At 43.3% G+C, this 22,580-nt stretch overlaps 1 protein-coding gene across 2 annotated transcripts; it reads right to left on the bottom strand.

Moving 5' to 3' along the window:
- Positions 1–1,060: 1,060 nt before the first annotated feature.
- On the bottom strand, positions 1,061–12,475 carry PSMC4 (proteasome (prosome, macropain) 26S subunit, ATPase, 4). 2 transcript variants are annotated; one of them, XM_006900887.1, is made up of 11 exons: positions 12,416–12,467; positions 11,489–11,587; positions 11,172–11,358; positions 6,512–6,658; positions 6,319–6,428; positions 6,127–6,220; positions 2,161–2,328; positions 2,001–2,077; positions 1,720–1,888; positions 1,485–1,540; positions 1,061–1,301 (listed from the first exon to the last, which is right to left on the bottom strand). In XM_006900887.1, the coding sequence occupies exons 1-11, from the start codon at positions 12,449–12,451 to the stop codon at positions 1,188–1,190; spliced, it is 1,257 nt and encodes a 418-aa protein (XP_006900949.1). In that variant the 5' UTR covers positions 12,452–12,467; the 3' UTR covers positions 1,061–1,187. The 2 variants fall into 2 exon arrangements, with proteins under 2 accessions (XP_006900949.1, XP_006900950.1); XM_006900888.1 differs by having other exon boundaries at positions 1,077–1,301; positions 11,172–11,265; positions 12,416–12,475.
- Positions 12,476–22,580: the final 10,105 nt, after the last annotated feature.

Genomic DNA, 22,580 nt, shown 5'->3' with positions numbered 1-22,580 from the left:
TTAGGGTTGTTGTACATAGGGTCGCTATGAGTCACAAACGACTTGACGGCACATAACAACAACCACCTTTTCAATCTGTGTGCTGAACAGATCATCTGGGATGCTGGGTGGTACAAGGATGAATGAAGAAGATTCATCAACAACTTGCATTATGCAGATGACACAACCTTGCTTGCTGAAACTGAGGACCTAAAGTGCTTGCTGCAGGTCAATGACTGCAGCCTTCAATATGGATTGAAGCTCAGTATCAAGAAAATAGATTCTCACCACTGGGCCAATTGGCAGCATCATGATAGATGGTGAAGAGACTGGGAATTGTTAACAGCTTTAGTTTGCTTGACTCCACAATCAACACTCTTGGTACCAGCAGCACCTCTACAGAGTACTGAAGAGCAAGGATGTCAGGCTGGAGACTAAGGTGCGCCTGATCCAGGCCACAGACTTTGCAATTACGTGCTATCCATCAGTGTCTAGGGATGATAGAGAGTTGATGCCTTTGAGCTGTGGTGCTGGAGAAGAGTGTTGTATATACCATGGACTGCTAGAATAACAGTTTTGTCCTGGAGAGGGTGAAACCAGGCTGTTCCTTAGAGGCAAGAGTTTTGAAACTTCATCTGACATACTCTGGGCATGTTGCAAGGAGGGACCAGTCCTTGGGAGAGGTACATCATGTTTGGGAGGGTGGAGGTACAGCACAAGAAAGGAAGACCATTGATGAGATGAATCGATTCAGTGACTGGGGTAATAGGAGTAGGTGTGGCAGAGACAGTGAGGTTGTCACAAGATAGAGCAGGTTTTAGGGTCGCTATGAGTCGCAAGTGACTCAACTGCATGTAACAACAAGAGGAAGAAGGGGTGCACAGGGACTTTATTTTGTGGTCAAAGTCTTGTTTGAGGCTCATTTCCCATCTTTCCCCCCACATTTCTGAAACCACTAATTCTTTTCCTCCCTCTCTCAAGCTGTCACCTGGGCAGGTACTTCACTTGCTTATCTGTAAGGAGGAGGGTTGTAATCAAGGCTCATGTTCCCCAGGGAGTTAAGTTTCTAAGAAATGAAACAGGACTTGACCATGTAAATTTATTGAATAAACCAATCCTGAACAAAGAAAAGAGAAGAACCAGGTTCTGGGACACAGGTACTCGGTGAGGTGAGAGGGAGACATGGCAGGGTGGTGGGGGGTGAGGTGTCACTTATAAAATTCATGCTCCTGCTCATCCTTCTTTATGACGGTCTTGTAAGCTTTCTCGAAGTCCTTGGCCAGAACAATGTAGCGGTTCTCACGGACAGCCAACATTCCGCTCTGTTGAGGAATCAATGTTAAAATCTGCTACCTCCAGTGATAGTGGAGGTCGAGACACATGGGGCCCAAGACCCTAGGGGACTGTGAGAGAAAAGAAGGAACAAAGCAGAGAGGGCCCAGGGGAGCAAGGGTTGTTATGCATGCCCCTACCAGGGATCCAAAGAGAAATCACCACTTCCTCACCTCCTGACAGATCGAGTTGATATCAGCTCCAGAAATCTTATCTGGTCGGGCCACAACTTTGGTGAGTGAAGTTAAGGAAGCTATAGAGATGAATGTCGGGTCCCTGGACCTTAGTCTCCCCACCTGCACCATTGGGGCCACAGTGCCAGCAGATGTGGCAACATAGCTCTCAAAGAAGTCGGCTCTGATCCTCAATCCCAGCCCCAGCTTTCCCCTCACTTCTGGGAAGGGATACAGTCTTCCAGGTCAACCTCTTCAGAAAGATTCATCTTGCTGGTGATTGTGGAGAAAATCAACCTCTTTTGGCGCCGGTCAGGGAGAGGAAACTCGATCTTCCGGTCCAGGCGTCCTGGCCTCAGCAAGGCAGGGTCCAGGGTGTCTGCTCTGTTTGTGGCCATGATCACCTGGCATTGGGATAGGCTGGCTCTGACCACTGCTCCCAGAGTACCCTCATTCCCATCATGATACTCACTCTTCACATCCCAGACCCCTCCCTTTGCATCCTGAGCCCCTAACCTTAACATTGACATTTTGATCAAATCCATCCATTTGATTCAGCAGCTCTAGCAGGATCCTCTGCACCTCCCTGTCAGCTGAAGAGATTACCACAATCATTGCAAGCTGTCCTGTACCAACAGCTGGCCCAGACCCTCGCCCCTACTTAGCTATCACTCACCCCCTGTCTGTGCATCAAATCTCTTGGTGGCGATGGCGTCTATCTCGTCTATGAAGATGATGGCTGGTGCATTCTCCTTAGCCAGGCGAAATACATCCCGGACCATGCGGGGGCCCTCTCCCAGGTACTTCTGCACAAATTCTGAGCCCACGACCCGAATGAATGCAGCTGAAAGTATGGTAAAAGTTATCAGAAGAAATAATGACTCATTTTCCTTTGGGTGACCACTCCATTCTCTCAAGTCCATGGCCATGCCCCAGAACCAGCCAAGAGGACTTGTCAGTTACTCATGTCCCTCAAATCAGGAATCCTGCTTCCTACTGTATGTGGTTTTTGGACCCAAGATTTAAAATCCAGGATACTAAGTACTTTAAAACATAAGCCAAAGAAAATTCTCCAAAGAACTCAACCTAAAACTGTATTTCCAAGAGAAAAATGAGTAAGAAAAAGACACACTGGTCACACACTCATACTGCCTCAGTGCGTCCTGAGTTTCCATTTCCTCTGGGGATTCCTTTTTAGTGTCATGCAAGAATGAGGGGTCACAGGCACATGGTCACAGAAAAGAACGCTCCCTCAAGGACGGGAAAGACGTGTTCTGGGCCTCTCCTTTTCAACTTGTTTCTTAATAACCTGTTAAGACTGCGTGCCTCCAAATCTATCTCTATGCACAAAGGAGAAGGGAAACATGCCGTACCAGTACGTAGGCCAGGTGGTTTCAGCTTGTCAACTCAGAATTGTGCCTAAAATCCTGACCTTCATACTTCCCTCCTCAGCTGCTATCTCAAAGATTGGTGGTTCAAGACTATCTACTTACCCATTAGGCAACCAATGTGGTGCCCAATCAAGTCTATTTAAGGAATCCACACTGGGGGTCTCCTTGTAACTGGAAAAGTACAACAAGCAGGTTGAACTGGGGAGTATGATTAGGGAGCTGCCCCCTGTGGCTGGGCCCCTTGTCAACATTTCTAAAGCCCCATTGCCTGACCTGAATCTGCTGCTGACATAATGTGTGTACTGGTTGCCTACAGCTGTTCTAACAAAATATTACAAACTAGATGGCTTCTAAAAATGAAATCATCGCTCTGGACGCTAGGGGTCTAAATTCCAGGCACTGTCAGGGCCATGTTTTCTCTTCATACTGGCTCTGAAGGACAAAAGGCTTTATGATCTACTTCCCACAAGATTGCCAAGAGAAACTTAGAAGAAGAATCAGATATTCTTCCATGAAAAAAAAAATATTAGCAGTCCCTCAAACATAAACACCCTTGCTACTCAAAATCAATCCCTGCCATCAAGTTTCGACTCCTAATTGCCCATAATTCACAAAGCAAGATATTTGCTGGTACCAAAATATCTCAAGATACTTGTTAAGTGCAAAGGCACTAATAGTCACTTCACAGAAGAGCAGACCAGCAGGTCCCACCCTAACCATAGTAATCATCAGCAGTAAGACACAGGGATGTCAGGAACCCTAATGGAAGATTCACCACTTGCCAAAAATGAACACACCCATTCTAACCATAAGAAAACACCAGACACATCAAATGGAGGGACACTCCACAAAATATATGATCAACACTTTTCTCAAGTGGGACAGTCACCAAAACGAGAAAAAACTAAGGAGTTGTCACAGATGTGAGGAAACTAAGGAGACAACAAAATGCAATGTGAGATCCTAGATTAGATCCTGTGACAGACTAGGGAGGTTATCTCTCTGCCCGTTAGGGGCTGACCCCCTTGGTGTAGACAGCACAAATCCCACATTAGTGCAAGTTTATGTACAACACGGAAAGCACACACGGAATACGCAGAATTCACACACTCATAACTTAAAAAAAAATAGACAAAAATGCAAAATACAAGAGTCCCTGGACAATGGCGCTAACACCTACACTACTGCCTGGAAGGCTGGTGGCTGGAACCCCACAGGTGTCCCAAAGGCAGGTCTGACACTTCACTTCTGAAAGATCACAGCATTGAAAGCCGCACAGGGCATTTCTACTCTGCACGTGCGGGTTGCCATGAGTTAGAATTGACTCATAGTGAAACTATTGGATTGGTTTTATGTTAAGGTGATATATTTTAGGTATTTTCAATTAAATTAATTTTTCAATTAATTCCCTTTGTTCCTTTGAGGCAGGACATACTAGACAATTTTAAATGACACACATGGCTGCATTTGTACTCCTGGACTACAATGGTCTAAAAATCGTACTCATCTAAAGCTACCACCCTCAGGAAAACACTACTGACCTTTCACAATGCCTCTTATTCTTTTCTAGTCTCCTGGAGGTTGGTTCTTAGCATTTAAAACATTCCTTGGGGCATATAGTAGGTGCTCAAATATTCACTGAATTTCGGAAAAGAAGAAGACACACTGCACTGGGCAAGTCTGAAGTTAAGGACCTCTCCAAATTGAGGAGTAATGACGGCAGTTTGAACACTAAGGTGTGTCTGATTTAGGCCATGGTCTTTATGATCACTTGCTACGCATCTGAGAGCTCAACAATGAATAGGAATGGCAGGAGAACTGATGCCTTTGAGCTGTGGCACTGGAGAAGAGCACTGAACATCTCATGGACTGCCAAAAGAACAGTTATGTCTTGGACAGGGAGCAGCCAGAGTGCTCTTTGGAGGGAAAGCTGATGATGCTTGGAAGAGTGGAGGGTTGGCAAAGAAGAGGAAGACACCCAACCAGGTGGACTGACATGGTAACTGCCACAATGGGTTCTAGTGTGTCAGGAAGTGTGAAGATGGCACAGGGCAGGACGGGGCTCAGAGATCTGTTGTCCAGAGGGTTGCTATGAGTTGTATTGGACTCAATGGCATCCAATTTAACTAATAAGTGTTTGTTTAAAACCACAGGGAGCTTCCCTGCAAGGCAGAGAGAGAACAGGCCTGATTATCTTTCTATCCCAGCAGAGGACCTAGTCCAGTAAGAGTTTGTTCAATCACTTGTCTAACAAAATAACAATGAAGACAACAGTTAACAGAGGAGCTCCACTTTCTATACACATAGTTTTAGATTGTTTAATCCTCTCAACAACTCAGAACCCCAGACCTGATTGGCTCTATTTCTACTGAGGAAATGAAGTCACAGAGAGTAAGCCTCTATTGCCTCTCTCCAAATCTGATTTGTGCCAGATTTCAAAACTAGGCAGTCACACTGATTAAGGATCAAATCCTATACCAGTATTACTGTATCAAACGATAATATAGGGGATTTAAAACATTTTTGTCTTCTATCTATAATAAACACATTTAGAAACCACTACAAGCACACAGATACAGATGTGTGAGTGAATAATGTTTCAATAAACTATACTATTACTAGGGAGCTCTGGTGGCCTAGTGGTAAGAAACTGCACTGCAATCCTAAAGGTATGTGGTTCAAATCCACCAGCTGCTCTGAGGGAGAAACATGGGCAATCTCCATGAGATTTATAGCCGCTGAAAATCCACTGGAAGGTCTGCTATGAGTCGGTTCTGACTTGACAGCGTACTTTGATGCTTTCTACTCCATTCTTTAAATATGATGCATACGATTTCCAATCTGAATACATAATTACCAAGGGATCACTTGGAAATGCACTGTGTTCTTTCATGAATTCCTCACAACTACGCTATGAAAGATAGGAAAACACTCAACTAGCTGGACTGAGCACAGTGATCGTGAGGACAGGGTGGTTGGTTGTAGGGCTACTACGAGTCATGGTCAACTTGATGATACCTAACAACATAACAACCCCGTAAAGTGAATTTTTCTAAATAGAAGAGGAAATTGAAGCACAAGATGACGTCATCACCTGCCCTTGCTGTAGGGCCAGAAGAGTGAATGGAGACCTTGTGTTCTTCCTTATGGTATTATTACACTTCCTGAGGAGAGCGCGGGGTGGGGGTGGGGGTGGGGGGGGTGTCAGGGGGCCAGGCCAGCGCACTGGGGGACGCAAGAGAAGCACGCACCTGTTGTGTGATGTGCCACAGCCTTTGCCAGCATGGTCTTCCCGCAGCCAGGTGGGCCATACATGAGGACGCCTCGAGGAGGATCAATGCCGATCTGAAACCCCGGGAGGGAGACAGAGTGAGCCAAGGAGACTTGTCACCAATCCGAGACTCAGGAGGGCCTTTTGCTTCCTGGCCACCCAGGCTCCTCACCTGCTTGTACAGCTCAAAGTGAGTGAGTGGGAGCTCCACGGCCTCACGCACCTCCTGCTTCTGGATGTCCATACCCCCAATGTCTGCATACATCACATCCGGCTTCTGGTCTGGTAGGAGAGCAGAGCTGGGACTCCCAGCATGGCCCACAGGGTCTCTTGTGTGCCTCCCCAGACCCGGACTCCCCCCTAACCTGATGTGAGCATCATGATGCTGCTGTCAGCCTCAGGAGGCAGCACGTCCACCAGGGCGTTGCTGTGCTTGTGCAGGGCCACCGAGGCGTTGGGCTTCAGCAGCTCTCGATCGATGGTGCTCAGGATGCGCACATAGTAATTGGAGCCTTTGGGTGGGGGGCAAGGAGAGAGGAAAATGAGAGGTGTTCAGTCCCTCAAAACCACCCTTTCTTCCCTAACCTCATGTTTTTACACATGAAGACTCTCTGAGCTCCTCTTGGTCTCCAGATTTGCTCTCTCTAGTGTGTTCCCCATATTTACCCAAACTATGTCCTGCTGTAATGTTTCTCGCACCTGAGTTCCAATACCTCCTGGAACCTTTCTTCCTCCCATGTCTACTGAGCACTTCTCACTCACTGTGTTCCAAAGAGATACTGGTACTGGCCCCTAACTGTGCTGCTCCCCATGGATCTGTCTCTTGGAGGTTCTGCCACCCCCAACTTCAGTCAGAGTTCCACTCCCTTCAGAGATCAATAGTCACCACAAGCTTCCACTTTCCTGAACATCCATCCGCCCTGTTCATGTCCTCTGGCCCGATTCAGCCTCATCTTGTCCTGACTGGGTCCCTGCATCTTGGTATTCCAGGCTCACCTCTTCCAGTCCACTATCACATATGGCTTTTATGTGTCTCTTTTGAGCCTTCCTCTTTCCTGATTTTCAGACCTAGCTTCCCAGCAGATCCCTGGGCCCCTTTCATAAATTCCCCTTATTATCTCCTCAAACCCACTCTTTGCCCATTTTATCATTTCAGGATAGTCCCACTGTCCCCCTAAGTCTCGCAGGTCAAAATTATGGTCTTGAATGTCTCTCTCTTTCTCATAAGTCTAAGTCCAGGTACAGTCACACATCCCTCCTCACAACCATTACAAGAACATTCCAGAGGAGCAGAGATGAGAATAAAGACAGAGAAGACATTGGAGGCAGTGATCATCACGGGGGCAGGGCCTGGGTTCATGCTGATGATAACAACTGCTCAACACTGCATTCTGGTGGACTAGTGAGTAAAGACTTATACTACCAACCCTGGTTGGTTCAAATCCACCAGCTGCTGTGGGAGAGAAAGTCAGGTAATCTCTTTCACTGAGATTTACAGCCTCTGATGACATGGCAATGAAAGAGAGACACAATATACCAAGACTTACTCTGTTGAATCTTATGCTAAATACATTCTATGCACAATCTCATTTAATCCTCTAGAGAACATTATGAGGCCTGCTTATTTAAGAGTCCATAAAGAAAGTGAGGCCCACTGTTCATTTATCTAGTGCAGTTACATTTACCTCTAGGGATAGCTTGACAAGCATACATTTATTCTCACTTCAGCCTCTGTTTCCTTGGCCTCTTGGAAGGCTCCTTGGCCTCTCTGGCTAGGCTTCTGCTTTGTTTGGACAAGTTTAAAAATCTCCTTAGCTTAACCAAGAATTACTTAGGGCCCTAAAGCCCCTCCACTGTCTTGCTCTATATTGTTATGTGCCATTAAGTCGCCTGCGACTAATAGTAACCCTATGTATGATAGCCCTAAACCTGGCTCTATCGTGTGCCAATCTTATTGTCTCTGACACACCTACCCCCATTACCCGTCACTGAATCAATCCATCTCATCTAGGGTCCTCCTCCCTTGCGCTGTCCTTCCACCCTCCCAAGCATGAAGTCCCTCTCCAAGGACTGGTTCTGCCTTGCAACATGTCCAATGTATGTCAGACAAAGCTTCAGAATCCTTGCCTCCAAGAAACAGTCTGGTTTAACCCTCTCCTCTCTAGGACGAACCTGTCTGCTCTCCTAGCAATCCATGGTAAATTCAATACTCTTCTCCAGCACCACAGCTCAAAGGTATCAATTCTTCTTCTAGCATCTTTAGTCATTGTCCAGCTTTCTGATGCACAGCAAGTAACTGCAAAGACTATGGCCTGTTATCAGGTGCACCTTAAGTCTCCAGAATGACACTGTTGCTATTCAGTACTTTGGAGAGGTCTCTGACAGCAGAATTTACCAGTGTAATTCATCTTTTAATTTCCTGGGTGCTGGTACCAAGAGTGTTGACTGTGGAACCAAGTAAACGAAACTGTTAACTATCTCAATCTCTTCACCATCCATACTGATGCTGCCAATTGGCCCAGTGGTGAGAATCTTTGTTTTCTTGATATTGAGCTTCAATCTGTATTGAAGGCTGCAGTCTTTGACCTTCTGCAGCAAGTGCTTCAGGTCCTCCTCAGTTTCAGCAAGCAGGGTTGTGTCATCTGCATAACGCAAATTGATGGCAAGTCTTCTTCCAATCCTGATGTCACAGTTCTCCTCATAGAGCCCAGCCTCCCAGATAATCTCTACAGGTTTTTTAAAAAAAAATTTGTGATTTACCACAACAAGATAAATGTAAATAGGGGAGCTCTGGTGGCCAAGTGGCAAGGAGCTGCAACTACAATCCCAGAGGCGCACGGTTCAAATCCACCAGATGCTCTGCCAGGGAAGGAGGGACAATCTCCTCCTGTACCAGTCAGATCTGATTTGACGGTACACTAACACAAAAATAATAAAAATTAAAAACAAAACAAAACAAAAGATAAAGGTAAATAACCCAACTGAAAAATGGGTACAGGATATGAACAGACACCTCACCAAAGAAGACATTCAGATGGCCAACAAGCACATGAAGAAATGTTCAAAATCCCTAGCTCTAAGAGATGCAAATCAAAACTATGAGATATCATCTCACCCCAGAAGAATAGCAAAATTTAACAAACAGCAACCACCAAATGCTGGCAAGGTTGTGGAGAAACTAGAACCCTTATTCACTATTGGTGGGAGTGTAAAATGGTGCAACCACTGTGGAAGGCAGTATGGCGCTTTCTCAAAAAGGTGCAAATAGAGATACCATTTGACTCGGTAATTCCACTATTGGGAATATACCCTAAAGAAACCATAACTGTCACCCAAACAGATATATGCACACTCATGTTTACGGCAGCTTTGTTCACAATAGCAAAGACTTGGAAACAAGCCAAGTGCCCATCAACAAACGAATGGATAGAGAAGCTCTGGTATATTCACACAATGGAATACTATGCAGCATTGAAAAACAAGGAATTCATGAAATATTACACAAAATGGGTAGCCCTGGAGGACATTATGCTGAGTGAAATATCTGAGTCACAAAAGGACAAATATTGCATATTGAATGGAAACCCTAAGTCTCTGTCAACGTTCATTAAAATTAATTTAAAAAAATTTGTTATTTGAGTGAAAGCTTATCATAATAGCATGCTTCCTACCTTCTGGCCTTTATTTTTGGACAAATGTTGCTTTTCTGACCTTACGTGCCTGGTTATTCTAAGATGCAGGTGTCTCCCTCGTGTTCTCGGTTACCTTAAAGGTCTGTGTAATGTTTGGCTGAGAGTTGAGGAACGGGTGTGAGTCTGCTGCCGAGACTGAAGACTGACCAAGGGCCAGAGCCTGGAGGGTTCGACCAGCCACTACTGAATCAGTAAGTCTGTTTCTTTCATATTTTGAAGTTTTGGTTCTCATTTCCCACTCTATCCAGGACTTTCTGCTACGATTCCTGTCTGAGTAGTTAGTGGCAGTAAACTGCACCATCTAGTGCTTCTGATCTCAGGGCAGTGGGACCTGAGATTTGTATGCTCTACTAGTCCTTTGTATTAATCATTTTTATACATCTTTTATTTCCTCTTTGTTCTGGACAGGAACAAAGCAAGCCCCTTAGACAGCTGCTCACAAGCTTTAAAGATGCTAGTCAATCCTCACTGAAGTGGACAGACACTTTCTTTGTGGACTCTGTTAAAACAATTTGCCTTGTTTCCTCCAAGACATCATTATGCTGAGGCCCAAGGACCAGCAACTCATTCTCTCAGAGTACTTAGTTACGATTAAGAAGTTTACAAAGCTTTTTGCATTGTGGGCTCTGCTATATTCATGGATATACTCACTTGCTTCATGTGTCTTACACTGGCCTCTTGGCTCTGCTGCCAGTTTTTCTGTCACTGTTTCTCACTATATGTGCCATATGTGATGTGACGACTCTCACTCTCCTCTGAGTACTCACCATAATTGGCTTTGAAGTCCTTAATTCCATCAAAAGTCTGATGACTTGGTACCATAAACCCTAGAAAACTTGATCAGAAAAATACTGTGTTGTTTTGCCACCAGAGATCAGAAAGCGAATTTGATCTGGGGACCTTTCAGTTAGCCACCCAATGTTTAATTCATTGTACCAGCAGGATCCCATCAAATGTTGTTAGGTACCAACAAGTCAGAATCGACTCATAGCTGACCCTCCAGTGGGTTTTCAGTGGCTGTAAATCTTGTGGGAAGAGACTGTTCATCCTTCTGGTGAATTCAAATTGCATGATTTTGAACTGGCAGAGCAACTCTTTCCTCACTAGGCCAACAGGGCTCCCTTTATCATACATCAAAGTTAAATATCCTCAGGCAAACCATTTTAATGATCTAAATAGACAAACACACAACGAAATCAAAACACTGAAAAACAGCATTAGGGTGCCCTCCTTTGTTTACATCTGTAAGACCCTGGCACATGGCAGGATACAGCTGTTCAATGAACAAATGAATGAATAAACAGACCACCTACTCCCCTACACACAAACATACCTGTGGTGGAACCCACAATGGCTGTATTCTGATCCACTGCCTCCAGAAACTGCCCAATGACCAGAGGGATGCTCTGGATCCGCTTCACTTCCTCCTGTGCATGGAGGAATTCCTTCTTCAGGTTCTTCTGCTCATCCTTGATATATTCCTCCTGCACCTCCAAGAATTCCAGCTCTTGTTGCAGCTTCTGTGAGCAGAAAGGGGAGTCAAGTGGTGGGGGGTGGCTCTAAGTCTTGGTGAGTCCGGAAGTAGTGGAATCTAGAGGTCAAGTGGGATGGCTGGATCCTGTGCAGGGTCTGAGTTGGGGTCGAATGTACCTTATAGCGGCTGTATAGGTCCTCAAGGTCCTCGGGTTCAGGGCCCAGGAAGGACAGGCCAGTCTGGGGCCGGGATACAGACAGTGCTGGAATCTCATCCTAGACCATAGGGTAACATTCACGTTGGAAAAGGAACCCCTCATGAATGCATCTAGAACCTTCCCCCCACTTCCTCATGAGGTCACTCAGCATCCAACTAGCTCCTGACATCAAGTTTCTCCAAATAAATTCCTGAAACATCTCAGCACAACCCCCCCCCCAAGATAGGCTCACGATGTCACTCAAACTGTAATAGCTCCTTATATTAACCAGCTCCCCACAGAGATCAATAGGCACCCAATTTCACCCAACTAGGGCATAAATGTTGTTATCAAAACCGTACCAGACTTCAATGTCACCCAGCTCCCCTCAAAAGGTTCCCAATGTCACATGACTCTCTTTTATAGGCTATTAATTTCACTAAGCTTTCAGTCAAATCCGTTTTCCCCAAAAGTTCCCTCATGTCATAAACGCTGAACTCACATCTCGTTCTTGAAATATCCAGCCCACGAAACAGAGTTCAAACACCATTCGCCACACTCTGAACATAACTCAGTAACCCAACCCCCGCCCCCCCATCGTCATTCCACACCTCGCCGCTCTGTCTCAGCCAAGCCTTCATGCCATTAAGCTTCCTAGCCAAGCCTTATGGGTACAAGTCTCCAAAGACCCTCTAACATCATTCATTCATCCAGTCTCGTTTTCTGAGCCATAACGCCACTTGGGGCTCTCAGCCTGGCTGGCCTCCAGGAGACACAATGCTCTCCTGCGGAGGCCTCTGAAGCCACCGAGCAGTGGTCTGCAAAGTCATCCAGGTTTCCACTCAAGTCCGCTTCGCCCTCTCCCCAAGAACCTGGCCCAGATTAAAAAACCCGAGTCCCATCAGACCTGAGTTTTTTCCACCAAAATGCCTATCTCCTCCATAGTGACCAAGCCCGCTACTGTGCAGCCCGGCGAAATCCAGTCATCACTTCCGCAGATGCAAACGGAAGTTGGTAGATTCTGGGAAATGTAGTTCAAGAAACCACTGAGGCCAGGCCGGATGGGCAGGACAGCGTGAAAACCTCAATCTAGGCTCCACCCTCAGGCTGAGCGCATGCGTATCTCTGCCTTCCTTCTTCGGCCACTGCGCGGGCTTTGTATCTTTGCTCTGTCACTGAGGTTATTGTCAAGAGATTTAACAAGGAGCGTCTCCTGGCCTAATTCTTTTCTCCCTCATTTAGTAGCAGAACAGTACAGTCCTCAGGCCAGGTTTTGGAGGGATTTTTTTTTTTAATTTGGGTTTTTTCACCCGGTCTTCAGGTGAGCTGCACGGGAGGATTGTACCCCTTCAGAGACGAGAGCTTCTCTGAGAGAATCTGAAATCAAACTTGTGTTTGCCTTTATCAGCACAGGACCTCATCTCATCTCATCGGATCTTAACAAGTATCCCTATTTTTCACAGAAAAAAAGCAGACTTAGAGTCTTGAAACTGCTTGCAATAGAGTAGCAGAAAGTTTAGGTGCTACTTGGAGGGCAGGGTGCTGTGCAAATCGCAACAGGTGACACCTAAATGACTATAAATTATTTGTGTAATATTTCAGCAGAAATTTGTTTTTTATAAAAATGTCCCTGGGATTAGTAACTACATAGAGAGCTCTGGTAGCTTAATGGTTAAGGAGTTGGGTTCCCAATCCAAGGCAGGCAATTAGAATCCACCATCTGCTCCACAGGAGAAATATGAGCAATCTCTTTCCATGCCGTTTACAGCTTCTGAAAACCCATTGGAGGGTCAGCTATGAGTCAGTTCCAACTCAGTAGGACGTAACAATAGTTATTCATAACAACAAAAAAGAATACTAGGCGAGCTCTGGTGGCCTAGTCGCAAGAAGCTGCACTGCGATCTCAGGGGTGCAGGTATCGAATCCACCAGATGCTCTGCTGGAGAAGAAGAAACAATCTCCTCCTGTACCAGTCAGATCTGATTTGACGGTACACACGAAAAAGAATGAAATAAATTTTTCTTAAATAAAAGAAAGAAAAAAAAAGAATACTAGACTTTTTTGTAAACCCAATTTATATGTAACATTATATCTACAGGACTAACATAAGGTAATTTAGTTTTTTAATCTTCTCATGCGCAGATGATGATTTTTTTGCTTCCCTCACCTGCCCAGATGATTTTTTTTAATCAACACTCAACAATCTGCATTATACAGATGACACAACCTTGCTTACCGAAACTGAAGCAGACTTGAAGCTCTTGCTGCAGAAGATCAAGACTACAGCCTTCATCATGAAATACATCTCAACATCAAGAAAACAAAAATACTCTTCACTGGACAAGAGATCAATGATTTCATTGTTCTTACATCTCCAATCAACACACATGATAATAGCAGTCAATAAATCAAAAGATGTGGGAAGCCAAATGTTAAACCAAATGCTTAAACAGGAATTGAAGGAAGCACAAATACAAGCTGGAATTTCTCTTGTGACAGATCATAAGAAATGAGATGCTTCTTGCAGGCAAGAAGCTGCCAGGGCCCTCCTGCAGCGGGAGTGAATTGCTTTTGCTTCCTGCAGACAAGAAGCCATCAGGGCGCCCCCTGCAGAGGGCCAATAGAGAAAAACTTAGCTTCATTTGCAAAAGAATTCTCTTTGTGATTTAATTCCTGGCAATTCTCAATAAAGGTTACAGAGATGCTTGGCTTGAGGCTGATGCAGTCTTCAAGCTGTTTGCCCCCTGCCTTTCTCTCTTTTTCTTCATTCTTGGTGTCCCGCCTTGCTATTTCTTTGTCTATGTTCAACAACAATAAGATATGTTGCACTGGGAAAATCTGCTGTCAAGGACTTCGCCAAAGTGCTCAAGAACAAAGATATCAGTTTAAAGACAAAGGTGTGTCTGGTCCAAGCCATGGTCCTTTCAGTTGTGTCCTATACTTTTGAGAATAATTGATGCTTTTGAATTGTGGTGTTGGAGAAGAGTACTGAATTCCCCTTGGCCTGCCAAAAGAACAAACAAATCTGTTCTGGAAAAAGTGCAAATAGAATGTTCCTTAGAGACAAGGATGGTGAAACTTCACCTCACATACTTGGGACAGATTGTCAGGAGGGAAATGTCAAGGGTCAAAGAAAGAAAGGAAGACCCTCACAAAAGCTTATTGACAATGACTATATCAATGGACTGGGATAATCGGGATGGGTGTGTCAGAGGCAGTGTGATTGGCACAGGATAGAGCAGGGTTTAGGGCTGTTGTACATAGGGTCGCTATGAGCTGCAAACGACTCGACGGCACATAACAACAACAACAGAGCATATCCAATATTGTGAGGATGGGAAAGGATAAGGCCAGATCTGTTTTGTTCATACAAGTCAGAGTTGAATCACTGGCACCTAACAACAACAACATGCAGAAGCACTGTCAGTCAAAAGGCAGCCAGTCTCTGGCCATTTGAAGAAAGATGGACAATTTTCTCCTATAAAGATTTAAAGCCTTAAAAACACAATCGAGGGTCACTGTGAGCTAGCATGGACTCCATCACAGAGAATTGGCTAACTACGTGCTCATATCGAGCAGTGTCATTATCACCCAATTGAAATGAAGTCATATGGTTTTGTTTGCATGTGATACAAGAATCTTCTGTTGCTCTGATTGCTTCTGGATGTATTTATGTTTCCATGGTTGTGGATCGTGTCAAGTTTTCTGATGTTCTAGCTAAAATATTGTCGTATGTACTATCTGTGAACCTGTATTTTTAAGGAAGAAAATTATAATTAAAGGAAAAGGAGAGAAAAAAGAAAAAGACTTCTGCTCAGTTATTAATGTTGTAGCTAATGTAATTAATTTATTGGAAGAAGACTTTAGAAAAATTTTGTTATTGGTATCAATCTACCATTACACACAGAAGCAATTCACAGCTATTTAAATCACATACTATTATTTGATAAAATTGATCATAAACATTTCTAAGGAGCCTGTATGGTCTGGTGCAGGAGAAGGCCTGTTGTTGGGATGTGATAGCATGAACTACTGCTCTTTTTTTTTTTTTTTTGTGAGAAAAATTTATATTTACAATTAGCCCGCTGGACTCAGTTTAGATGATGCCAATTTTGTTGGCAACATCCAAAACATCATAATCAGGAGCAAGTCGAACATACGCCTTCTTCGCTCCATCAGGCCTAAACAAAGTGTTGACCTTAGCCACATCAATGTCATAGAGCTTCTTCACAGCTTGTTTAATTTGGTGCTTGTTGGCCTTGACATCCACAATGAACACAAGTGTGTTGTTATTTTCTATCTTCTTCAGAGCTGACTCAGTGGTCAGGGGAAATTTGATGACGGCATAGTGTTCAAGCTTGTTTCTCCGGGGGGCGCTCTTCCAGGAGTATTTGGGCTGCCTTCGGAGTCTCAGCGTTTTAGGCCCCCGGAAGGTGGGTGATGTGCGGTTCTTCTTTTTTTTTTGGTTGTGGACGCCCTTCAGGACTGCCTTCTTGGCCCTTAATGCCTTTGCTTTGGCTTCAGTTTTGGGAAGGGCAGGGGCTTCCTTCTTCGCTTTCGGTGCCATCTTCGAAAAAGCGAACTACTGCTCCTGATGTCATCCAGCCCTAGTGACACCACTGCTTTGGGTACTTTGTTACTCATCTCTCCAGCTACAATTTTTATTATTCCCCCCCCCCACCCGTGGTAAACACATATGTAACAAATCATTTGTCCTTTGAACCTTCTTCTGTGTGCAATTCAGTGACATTAGTCATGTTCATCATGCTCTTACCATTATTTGTCTCTAAATGTCCCCATCATCCCAAATAGAAACTTAGTGTCTCCCCAACAGTGAGAAACAAACAACTTTATGTTGAGTAAATGTATAGAGGAATGCTTAGATCGTTACTGTGTAGCTCTACAAAGTTGCACAAAGAGAACACACCCTTGCAACAGGCTCAGCAATAGGTTGGTGGTTTGACCCCACCACCTACTCTTCAGAAGAAAGGTGTGGCAGTCTGTCCCATAAAGGTTTACAGCCTCAAGAGACCTATAAGACACTACTTTTCTGTCCAATAGGGTCACTGAGTCAGAATTGACTCATAGCAGTGGGTTGGGTTGAGTTGGCTTTAGACTAAGAAGTGAAAATATTAGCAGCTTCCAGAAACTCTAGCTGCTCCCTTTCTGCCACTCTTCTTATGCAAAGATTCTCACACACAGGTACCTGCTTTTAACAGCATATTTGTCTGGTTTTTGACAGTTTGTGTTGTCTGTTTTTTCTTCTTCTGTTTGTGAGGTTCATTCACATGTGTAATAGCAGTTCTTTCTTTTTCCTTTCTGCATGAAATGCTATATGGTTGGTGAGTCAGCCTCCAGCTAGATATGTAACAGTTAAGGGTTAGAATGTTGCTATGACTGTTGTAGTACATTTCTTTTGAGAATATATTCAGTAGTGAAATTTCTAGTCCTGAGATAGACAAGACTTTAGCTTTTTACAGGTAATGTTTTCCATTGCAATAATTTCCATCCCCTAACAGCACCATCCTCACAATCTCCATGCTAGACCCATTGTTGAAGTCACTATGTCAATACATCTCATTGAGGTATAGAGTTGTTGAGTACTCTCCAGCAGATTTTCAGAGGTATTAACTTGCACAAGAGGAGATTGCACATCTTTCTCCTGAGGATTTGAACCACAGTGTGCAACCCTTTACCACAAAGGCCACCAGAGCTCCTGGCTAGAGGTGCAGAGTAGGGTAGGGTTTTGACCAGTTGTTTGATAAGTGGGTTTCTCTGAGTCGGAATTGACTTGATGGCACCTACCAACAACAACTTACACCCTCAGTAGTTGTGTATGAAAATTCCAGGTGCTCCATATCCTCTCTAAGAGCTGTCATTTTAGAGCTGCCTCCTCCCATTCTTTTGGGTGTGTCATGAATGCTCTACCCCAGACACCGTTGTGCCCTTACATTTTGGTCAGGCAATTTCTAAAACATGATCTCTTGAGTCTCCATAACTACCTTTGGAGGCAAATTACCTTTTTCCTCATTTTACAGGTGAGGCTCTGGGGACGGGGGAGAGTCACTTCCATGAAGTTGCTAAAAAGAATCAGTGTCTTATACTCAGTGCTCACAACAGCTCAGTGTTCAATTATGTCAGAGATGATGAGGATGGCACAGGACATTACTGGGTCAGATCTGCTGTTCATAGGGTCACTATGAGATGTAGTGGACTTGACAGCACCAAACAAAAGCAACTCAGTGCTATGTGAAACCCAAAGATTTATTAGACCTAGTCTTTGTCTTCTTTGTTCCCAATATTCTTATTTATACATACAGAGAGAGAGAAAGAGCACGCGAGAGAGGAAAATAATTATAATAGCAAATCCCTCTGGTGGTGGTGGGAGCTCAAATATAATTCATAGATTTAAGACAATTGTAAATAGTTGTCTAAGTGTAGAATGATAATAAGTAAATGCCCATTTAAGGTCCATTAACATGATTGATTAGCTACCTGTGAAGTTTTTATTCCAGGAACTACGGAATTTACAGTCAAGTCACCCTGACCTAAAAACCTGAGAAATTGCTTAACAAAAGCACTGTCTATGAGGAAGTCTGATAACCTCCTACCTTGAACATAACATCCTTGTACAGGACATTGGACAACCGTCACATGAAGGGAGATCATGGAGTGGCCTTATCAGGACACTTACCCTGGACACTTCGCTCCAGGACCCTTACCATACAATGCTTTCTCCTTGCCTATTCCTTTTACTGAACGCTTAAAAAGCCTGACTTGATCCTGAGATGTCAGAAGTGGGTTTTATAGTATCAAGACTCCCCCATTTTCTCTTAGATGGCCAGCATCTGAATAAAGCATATTTAGAAGATTCAGTCCTTGCCTCTAGTAAACTGGCTTGTAGTGACAGGCAGCTGAGCAACTTTATTTTCAGTTACACTTCCCTTTCTACCCCTTTACATCAACAACTTTAAATTTAATATTCTAATTTCCCATCTAAATTCAAAAGGTGTCCTGGATTTCTACTTGAGTCTTAGAACCAGAGTTTTGAACCAGTCAAAATAATTCATTCACGGCATACAGAAAAAAGGCCACTGTATGCATTGCACAGCAATCAAATATTTTGCAACATCAAATTTTGACCCAAGTATAAAACAGAGCTCAGGGACCTACTCAAAGACAGTGGTTAACTATGCTGCTTTGAATGCGTATGGATGCACAGTCATCTGCTGTCTTTGAGAAGAGTACACTTATTTCTTTCACCACCATTGAGTTCAATCTGAAACTAAGCAATGTTGTTGTTGCTGTTAAGTACCATTGAGTGTGACAGTACAATTACTCCTTCACAAGATTTCTGAGGCTGTAAATCTTTCTGGAAGCAGGCTACCTCATCTTTCTCCCAAAAGGATCTCCTGGATTTGAATTGCTATTTTTTTGTTAGTAAGCACTCACTGTCATGGAGTTCTGACTCATGGAGACCCTCTATTGAATAGCTAAGGCTGTATATCACAATGGGAGGAGATTGCTTGTCTTTGATCTGAGGACCCGCTGATTGATCCAAACTGCAGAAGCTGCATCACATTTGGGTTAGCAGCAAAATTTGCTATGAGCCACAGTTCTCTTTGCGTCCAAATCTAACATGTAAGCAATTTGGTTGCTATGCAGCCTGTACTCTGCCCTTTTTTCTGTAGGCTATGACTGAATGGTTTCAAACTGATTTGAAACCTTGCTTAGAAAGTACTACTTAAAATGGAATCCTTTATCTTTCCCTTGTCTCTTGTTTCCCATCTTCCCAGTCTCTAGTTTAAAGACTCAGATCTCTCTGAGAGTTAAATCTGCTGTCAAAGACCTCATTAAAGTGCTAAAAGGCAAAGATATAAATTTAAAGACGAAGGTGCACCTAATACAAATCATAGCATTTTCAATTGCTATGTGTACTTGTGAAGGCTGGACAATAAATAAGAAAAACAAAAGAATTGATGCTTTTGAATTGTAGTATTGGAGAAAGGTATGGAATATACTATGGACTATCGAAAGAACCAACAAAAATCTTTTGGAGAAAGTGCAGAGAGGGTGCTTCTTAGAAGCAAGGTTGGTGAAACTTCGTCTCACATATTTTGGGCATGTTATCAGGAGCCAGTCCTTGGAAAGGGAAATCATACTGGGAAAGGTGGAGGGTCAGAGAAGGAGAGGAAGATCCTTAACAAGATAAGTTGACCCAGTGCCTGTAACAATGGATGTGAGAACAGGGGAGATTGTGAGGATGCACAGGACCAGGCCAAGTTTCACTCTGTTATCTCTAGGGTTGCTATGAATCAGAGTTGACTTGATAACACCTAACAACAACAACAACAACAACAACAACAGCATAAGATTGCTATAAAAATCATGTGGGCTGCACACCCATGTTTATTGCTGCTTTGTTCACAATAGCAAAGGGTTGGAAACAACCTAAGTGCACATCAACAAACAAATGGATAGAGAAGCTGTGGTGTATTCACACAATGGAATACTGTGCAGCACTGAAAAAACAAGGAACTCTCAAAACAACTATGAGATATCATCTCACCCCAGTCAGAATAGCAAAATTTAACAGAACAGCAAGCAACAAAGGCTGGAGAGGTTGTGGAGAAACTGGAACCCTTATTCACTGTTGGTGGGAGTGTAAAATGGTGCAACCGCTGTGGAAGGCAGTATGGTACTTTCTCAAAAAGTTGCAAATAGAGATACCATTTGACCCAGTAATTCCACTACTGGGAATTTATCCTAAAGAGACCATAACCGACATCCAAGCTGATTTATGCACAGCCATGTTTATCGCGGCTTTGTTCACAATAGCAAGGAGTTGGAAACAACCTAAGTGCCCATCAACAAATAAATGGATAGAGAAGCTGTAGTATATTCACACAATGAAATACTATGCTGCATTGAAAAACAAGAAACTCATGCAATATTATTCAAAATGGGTGACCCTGGAGGACATTGTGCTGAGTGAAATATCTCAGTCACAAAAGGACAAATACTGCATAGTGCCACTGTTGTAAAACTGAGCTGACATCAGGGTTGGAGGGAGACTGAGAAAGATGGGTTCAATAATTTATACTGCATCAAAACAGATGAGGGAGAAAACTGTTTAAAAGGGATATGTGATTAGGCATTTTTGTCATGACAGGAGTCCAGAGCGAAAGCTGCATAGTGGAGTGCATCTGAAGGGAGGGATTGTAAAACAATGAAAGAATTTTTCTTTTACTTTTCTAAGAGAGTAGTATACTAAGAGGGAGGGTTGGGAAGGGAGAAAAGTGCAACAATGAATGAATGGAAATTCAAAGTCTCTGTAAATTTTCATTGAAAGTAATCATAAATTTTTTAAAAAGGGAAGGGGAAAAAGAAAAACAAAGAACTGATGAAATATTATTCAAAATGGATGACCCTGGAGGATTTAAAGGTAAGCCTCTCTTGGGTCTTCAGCCTCTTAACTTTGGCCTCTCCCTTTTTCAGGGAAGTTTGACAAAACTCTTTTAGCTCTGTTGTTCAAGTCTCCTTAAAAGCACCCGAAGGAGGTCTGGTGGCCTAGTGGTAAGGAGCTGCATTGCTAATCCACAGGTATGTGATTTGAATCCAACCGCTGCTTCACAGAAAAAAGATGATCAGTCTCTTCCCGTGCAATTTGTAGCCTCTGAAAACTCACAGGAAGTAGCAGCTATGAGTCAATTCCGATTCAACAACACTTAACAACAATACCTTATTTGGCTAAGCAAAGCTAAACCTGAAGCTACTTGACTCTAGTTCAGTGGGTTCGCAAAACTAGTATCCAACAAATGTTCAAAGGCAAGCACTCTACCAGGAAGCCTCCTGACCCAAATGAACATAGCTTTCTTGCTCCACTAGCTGGGAAGTCCATCATGCTGTCTTTTGCTAGTCTCCTGGTTCTGGTCTTTCTACTGTCATCATCTGCTGTTTCTCTCCTTCTCATCTCTCACCATCTTGTGTTACAGCTATGTCTTCTGAGTGGAAGAGTTTCAGCACGGGGATCTCAGATCTAAAAGATGAACTGCACTCCTGGTCTTTTGTTGATAATAGGGAGATTCCTCCTTTCTCCTTCTGAGATGGCTCATTTTAAGCCTGATGGGATGGCAAAACTATTGTTTCACACACTCTATGTGCATGATCCCACACAGTGGATACCATATACCTTATCCATATTATTAACAAGCAATTTAATCCCCCTGATGGGCCATAGACACCTTACACTTGATAAGTCCTATCCAGTGACAAGTTACAAAGACTATGGCTATAAAAATCCACATTAAGTAATTCACACTACTACAGTTGCTGTAAATTAGCAAAGAACAACATCACTATGACACTAGCTCTAATTCACTAGTTAAGAATCATCTTCTAGTGGTTTATCAGAGATGGGAAGTGGGAGAGATGGGAGTAAAAATTAATAAATAGTTAAGTTGGGTTAAGGGAAATGCAATATATAATAAGAGATTGATCAGACATTGTAATTAATTACACTAATACATTTTAGCTAATGTTATAAAGCAGAATATGTATGGGTGTTTGAGTGAAAAGTAATTATGAATTGTAAACTTCCACTCAAATTTTTAAAAAGCTTAAAAAAATCAACAACCTCTTGGCAATTTAATAAATGAGTAAATAGGAGCAAAGGATGGTCCACTTGACTCCATGGCAGAGGCTAAAATTGATTTCTTCTGGTTCAAACCCAGGGCTTTCTTCCTTTCAGCTATGCTGCCTTCTAAAAGAAGTCCTGAGGAGATCCTATTATATGTGCTTATGTTCTCAGATAGGATCTTTAGGGCCCTAGATGAGATCTGAGTGCAGGAGAGAGTCTATAGACAGCTAAGTAAAGATACGGGACTATTTATCATTACAGGGGGCAGCTACACCTGGAATTTTGAAATAATTCAGACATGACCGACAGTAACATTTGAATAAAACTTGTAAGACAGGCAAAACAATCTGAATAAGAAAAATTATAGATTGACTATCTGGAATGAGAAACTTTGGAAGAAGCCTTTTCAGAAAGGAATATGTAAATATGGGAA

Source organism: Elephantulus edwardii, unplaced genomic scaffold (genome assembly GCF_000299155.1).
Source record: "Elephantulus edwardii isolate Elephantulus edwardi_28Jun2011 unplaced genomic scaffold, EleEdw1.0 scaffold00302, whole genome shotgun sequence".
In the NCBI taxonomy this organism is placed as follows: domain Eukaryota; kingdom Metazoa; phylum Chordata; class Mammalia; order Macroscelidea; family Macroscelididae; genus Elephantulus; species Elephantulus edwardii.
This window is presented reverse-complemented; position numbering and strand designations above follow the sequence as displayed.

Coding starts and splice junctions, on each gene's coding strand:
- PSMC4 (XM_006900887.1), bottom strand. CDS start 12,451: ATGGAGGAGATAGGCATTTTGGTGGAAAAAACTCAG. Junction 6,221..6,318: donor ACTTTGAGCTGTACAAGCAG/GTGAGGAGCCTG, acceptor CCGGGGTTTCAG/ATCGGCATTGATCCTCCTCG. Junction 2,078..2,160: donor ATTTGATGCACAGACAGGGG/GTGAGTGATAGC, acceptor TAATCTCTTCAG/CTGACAGGGAGGTGCAGAGG.